The sequence below is a fragment of the Salvelinus fontinalis genome, chromosome 15 (assembly GCF_029448725.1).
Source record: "Salvelinus fontinalis isolate EN_2023a chromosome 15, ASM2944872v1, whole genome shotgun sequence".
Taxonomy (NCBI): domain Eukaryota; kingdom Metazoa; phylum Chordata; class Actinopteri; order Salmoniformes; family Salmonidae; genus Salvelinus; species Salvelinus fontinalis.
Window position 1 is genome coordinate 17,352,137 of NC_074679.1, and position 6,392 is coordinate 17,358,528.

Below are 6,392 nucleotides of genomic sequence, written 5' to 3' on the forward strand. Positions count from 1 at the left end.
CTCAATACTATACTAATACTAGAACACTTGTGGGCTGAACTGAAAAAGCGTGTGCAAGCAAGGAGGCCTACAAACCTGACTCAGTTACACCAGCTCTGTCAGGAGGAATGGGCCAAAATTCACCCAACTTATTGTGGGAAGCTTGTGGAAGGCTACCTGAAATGCTTGACCCAAGTCAAGTCAATGCTACCAAATACTCATTGAGTGTATGTACACTTCTGACCCACTGGGATTGTGATGAAAGAAATAAAAGCTGAAATAAATCATTCTCTCTACTATTATTCTGACATTTCACATTCTTAAAATAAAGTGGTGATCCTAACTGACCTAAGACAGGGAATTTTTACTCTGATTAAATGTCAGGAATTGTGAAAAACTGAGTTTAAATGTATTTGGCTAAGGTGTATGTAAACTTCCGACTTCAACTGTATGTGTATTAAAGTAGTCAAAAGTTAAGTATTTGGTCCCTTATTCCTAGCACGCAATGACTGCATGAAGCTTGTGCCTCTACTAACTTGATGTACATGTCCATAGAGATCACACACACATGTACAGACCACACACAGACTTGCACGACCACAGTCTATTCACCACCATCTCCTCAACACGCACACAGTGCAAAGTGTACAGTATATTCACTTCTCACATTCACACCCAGCTTATCAGGCCTGTTTGCCATTAGCGGCCTCTTTCCACAACTTTTCACACTGCCTGGAGGCGGGCTAGATGATCAGATTGACAGAGCCATTGGCGTGCCATCACTACTCCATTTAGCACCACGCCAGTGCCAGGATCCACCTGTCCTGTCCCATTCTTCCCTGTTGTGGCGCCATGGCCAGCATTACACCCTTCTACTATTTGGCAGTACTAGCCCCATGGCACCGCAGTACTAACACCCTGGCACCGCAGTACCAACCTGCTGGCACCACAGTGCCAACCTCCTGGCACCGCAGTACTAACCTCCTGGCACGACAGTACCAACCTCCTGGCACCTTAGTACTAACCTCCTGTCTTCATTTTCTGGCACTGCAGTACTAACCTCCTGCACAGCAGTACCAACCTCCTGGCACTGAAGTACCAACTTCATGGCACCGCAGTACCAATCTCCTGGCACCGAAGTACCAACTTCATGGCACCGCAGACCCATGTACAGTGTGTACATGCTTGACCGATTCTTGACCGATTCTTTTCACCTCTTTATCTTCATGAATCTCCAGTCTCTCACTTTTCCAACTGCTGGCAGAGGGGAAGGTTTCTCATGCCAAAACTGACGACCCCCCCGCCCTCTATTTCTGTCTTTCTTTCTTTCCCTCCCTCTCTTTCCTCCCCCACTCCCTCCCTCTAGGATGCCCAGGTGACGTGCTTCATGGAGTCGTGTCCTCCCCCGGTGGAGTGCCAGGAGCCTGTGAAGCTGAAAGGATTGTGCTGCCCCATGTGTCTCAACCAAGGAGAGGGAGCAGCCAGTAACAGCCAGACCCAGACAGGGAGCCAGGCGCTGGGTAGCCCTCATCACGTATAACCCTCAGGTGCCCCATGCCCAAGTGTCTGACACACACACATACACACACAGAAGGAGAGACCCTGACGGTGTGCTTACCTTACAGCAACCTGCACCCAATTGCCTCGTTTTTTAAATCGTTTTTAGAAAAATCATAATTTGTATTATTTTGTTATTTTGATTGTCATGTCCCCATGGCCAACGAACTGCCTGAGGCTTGGTTTCAAATCCACTGGCAACAGGAGAGCAGTCACTATGGATCTGCTTCCTTCTGGAAGGATGAATGGATGGATGAATATTTGGATGGATGGACAGATGGACAACCCCCCTTCCTCACTCGGGGCCTCCCAAACAGGGCCTCAGATAGAGGTCTCTGATCTGAAGTGTTACCTCACCACTGCATTTGAAGGCCCCACAAAGCGGCTGAAACAAATGTGTTGTGAAAAGAGGAGGAAATGGCACTGCAGCCATTAGATCGACCATGGGTCGGCCATGTTGTCTCAAAACGCTTTCTCAGGTTAGAGATGCCGAAAAACTGGTGCTAATTTTCCCCTTTGTCTTAACGATTTAATCACTAAATACAACCCTTCAAAGTATTATTATAATTTTTTTTACAATATGCAAAGCAACAAATATACACTCATTATGTGCCTTTTGTTCTTAAAAAAATCACATTTGAGAGACATGTTATGTACTAAATTACTTCCGCTTTTCAAAATGTTTATGGTGCTTTATATCATATTATGAATATGTATTTTCCCTTCCCTTCTGTATTACCTGCTAACATATGAAGATAATGTGAAGCCCTACAAAACACTTTTGCAATTCAAAGATGTCTACTGATTTTTACCTTGTTATCACATCTGTCTTCAATGGCAACTGTTGGTGAACTAAATAACATCTGGTATTTAGATATGTTATCTCCTCTCCTCAAGGCAATGGCAAACTTTTACAAACTTGAGGGGTGTTGGTTGGAGTTGGGGCTTGGGGTTGGGTTGGAAGGGGAGATATATTTGCCTCAACTGCTCTTTACTAGAAGGCATAATACATTTTTTCTCTCGAAATGTAATGCTTTTTCACACTCCATGTTGTTAAAGCAGTGAAAGGCCATTTGTTACCACTGTAGAGATGTAGTCATTTTTGTCCCAACGTTTTCAGTGTTCGCACCCTCTTTCAGTGCCTACTACTAACCTACCACAGCAGTACTCTGTCCTACCCCTAGTGTCCCGTCTACCCCCCTCTCCAGCATTAGCCCATACTCACACATAGACATTAAAGGACTGCAGCCATACCTCCCTAACTATCTCGTGCTCTCATAACTGAACCCACAGCTTCTCAGCTCCAGTTTACTGAAGGACACTCACTCACATGCATTCCTTTCCTCCTTCCCAAGCACTCAGCCCATATGATGTAACTATTCTCCTCTGTGTGCTGGAGAGTTGTGTGTGTGTGACCAATCACCAGGTCTCTGTGGTTTTAATGCAGGTGAGAAACCTTGCCTGGCTCTCATCTCTTAGGTTCCTAGGAGACGATGGATATGGAGGCGAGGTGACGTCATTTGGCCGGGTGTGTGAAGCGCAGACTTCTACCTCTCTGAACCCCATTCCTCTTTAATGGAAGTCAGATGGGAGGGTAGGGTGGAACGGGAGATGGTGTCAATCAAGTATCTGGTGCTGCTTTATTTTCTGGAGGCCCCCTATTGTTACAAATCTGCCAACAGAGTGTGTCCCATTGACGGGGACACACACACACACACGCACGCACACAGAGGCCCATAAATCAGATACAAGTATGTACAGTATGCTGTTGGGGTCTGGGGTTTCTCCAAGAATGTCAAGACAATCATGTAGTTGTGGTGGAGCTCAATAGCAATGTTGGCACATTGGTATCATACCACATGGAATACATCCTGCATTATGTATTGTAGACTCTTCTTTTCTCCTCCCTCTACTTTCCTCTGCAGTACCTTGGCTTTTACTCCTGCTTCTGTGTGTGTGTGTGTGTGTGTGTGTGTGTGTGTGTGTGTGTGTGTGTGTGTGTGTGTGTGTGTGTGTGTGTGTGTCTGCGTCTGTATATGCATGCAACCCCAGGTTTGGCTCCCATTGCACTGTGACCTCACTTCCTCTGCATCGCTGGTTGTCATGTCATCTTCAGCCATGTTGTAATGAGTACCTTTCGTTGTTTTTTAAATTTTCATTCTAACCCTCACGTTACTGGTCTCCCCTTTGTTCCCCAAACCCCCCACTGTCACCAGAATGCACTGCTCTGCAAGACTGAACATGCTTTACCTACACTGTCCCAAAGTCAGTGGTCAAAGTGGATACCTATCTGACAATTGTATTGTAAGTTTGCCAAAGAATTGTTTGCACTGTAATGTATGCCTCTCAACAATAATAAAAAAATAGGCCACATTTGAAATACAACCGCCATGTTTGTTTCTGTTATTTCCCTGGTGGGTGCTGCTACTCTCTTTAGATACGTTTCCAAACAGTGTCATTATGGGTAAACATGTACAGTACTGCCTCGTGTAAAGAAGATTGATGATAGAGTTGCATGTCTTAAAACCTGTCTAGGACAGGGGTTCCTCTAGCGCCACTCCTCCCACATTCCACTGAAAAGGCAGCGCGCGAAATTCAAAAAACTTTCACACATTAACAAGTCCAATACAGCTAATGAAAGATACAGATCGTGTGAATCCAGCCAACATGTCCGATTTTTTAAATGTTTTACAGGGAAGACACAATATGTAAATCTATTAGCTAAACACCTTAGCAAAAGACACCATTTTTCTTTGTCCGCCAACACCACTAGCTATCACCAATTCGGCCAAATAAAGATATTGATAGCCACTAACCAAGAAAAAACCTCATCAGATGACAGTCTGATAACATATTTATGGTATAGGATAGGTTTTGTTAGAAAAATTTGCATATTTCAGGTAGAAATCATAGTTTACAATTGCACCTACCATCACAACTGGACTAGAATAAATAAATAGAGCAACGTGTATTACCTAATTACTAATCATAAAACATTTCGTAAAAATACACAGCATACACTAATCGAAAGACACAGATCCTGTGAATACAGACAATATTTCAGATTTTCTAAGTGTCTTACAGCGAAAACACAATAAATCGTTATATTAGCATACCACATGTGCAAACATTACCAGAGCATTGATTCTAGCCAAAGAGAGCGATAACGTAAACATCGCCAAAATATATTAATTTTTTCACTAACCTTCTCAGAATTATTCAGATGACACTCCTGTAACATCATATTACAACATACATATAGAGTTTGTTCGAAAATGTGCATATTTAGCCACCAAAATCATGGTTAGACAATGACAAAAGTAGCCCAGCTGGTCAGAAAATGTCGTGCGCCATATTAGACAGTGATCTAGTCTTATACATACATACTCATAAACGTGACTAAAAAATATAGGGTGGACAGCGATTGATAGACAATTTAATTCTTAATACAATCGCTGAATTACATTTTTTAAATTATCCTTACTTTTCAATACAGGTTGCGCCAAGCGAAGCTACATCTAACAAAATGGCGGCATAAGCGATTAACATTTTTCGACAGAAACACGATTTATCATAATAAATTGTTCTTACTATGAGCAGTTCTTCCATCAGAATCTTGGGCAATGAATCCTTTCTTGGGTCTAATCGTCTTTTGGTCGAAAGCTGTCCTCTTGCCATGTGGAAATGCCCACTGCGTTCGGCATGAACTGGAAACGTGCCCAGAGGTTCAAAGTGTCTCAGAAAGAAATGCCTCAAAATCGCACTAAACGGATATAAATTGCTATAAAACGGTTTAAATTAACTACCTTATGATGTTTTTAACACCTATAACGAGTAAAAACATGACAGGAGAAATATTACTGGCTAAACTAAAGCTTGGAAAAAGAGCAGGTCCGTATCCACCTTGCATCAGGCGCAGCTGGAAAAGGGACACTACCTACACGTTGTGCTGTTTTATAGAGGCTCTGATTGCGCAATCGACTCCATTCAAAGCGTCACCACGTAATGACATCCAGGGCAAGACGTAAGCAGTGTTTGTATCCTCATAGCATTCACAGGGACCTTTAAACTGACTCCAGATCAGGGGCCAAGATGTCTGAAATCTGACTCCATGTCAGGGAAAGTGCTGTAGAATGAGTTCTGTTCCACTCAGAGACAAAATTTCAACGGCTATAGAAACTAGAGAGTGTTTTCTATCCAATAATAATAATAATATGCATATTGTATGAGCAAGAATTGAGTAGGAAGCCGTTTAAAAATTACACGATTTCCAGAAAAAGTGACAACAGCACCCCCTATCCTAATGAGGTTTTAAGACCTGATCCAGTCTTTGCCCAATGCCATCAATCCTGTACTGTACTATGTAGCCATTCCTAGTCAGTTGTAATTTGGCTTTTAGACGTGAATGAAGACCACGAGAGTCATGTTTGATGAATACATGTTGTAGTGGAAACCCTATCCCCTGTGTAACTAAGGGAGATCTATCTGTCTGTCTGTGAGTGTCTGTGTTGTGTCACTGTGGAGTTAAATATAACTATATTACTGGTTAGAGAATGGCTGTGCTTTTATTTCTCTCTAGTTAATTAGTCTCTAGAATTGTTATGGTTTGGCAACCACCAATGTCTTTGTTTACCTCATCTGGAGGGCCAATAGTTGTTCCTGATCATGTGACCTGACCAGGAAAAACTCCAGACCCTAGTTATAACCTGTAATAGTGTAAGTTCTAGAGATGTTCCTTTGTCGGAGCTAACAATCCCGTTTGAAACCTGATGTAATTATAGATTTCATAACATCCTCATCATAGTGTGTCAATTGTTCTCTCTGCATTTGTCTGTTGTAAACAGACCAACAAGCAT

The 6,392-nt window shown here is 42.7% G+C and overlaps 1 protein-coding gene across 2 annotated transcripts in view; it reads left to right on the forward strand.

Annotated features, from left to right (window-relative positions):
• Positions 1-3,921, forward strand: part of LOC129811480 (peroxidasin-like) — a 120,535-nt gene extending 116,614 nt beyond the window's left edge. The window contains exons 23-24 of one of the 2 annotated variants that reach the window (XM_055862827.1): positions 1,346-1,526; positions 3,016-3,921. In XM_055862827.1, coding sequence (XP_055718802.1) covers positions 1,346-1,519 — 174 coding nt within the window. In that variant the 3' untranslated portion in view covers positions 1,520-1,526; positions 3,016-3,921. The remainder of the gene's footprint in view (positions 1-1,345; positions 1,527-3,015) is intronic. The other variant, XM_055862828.1, reaches the window with a different exon arrangement.
• The last annotated feature ends 2,471 nt before the right edge of the window (positions 3,922-6,392 follow it).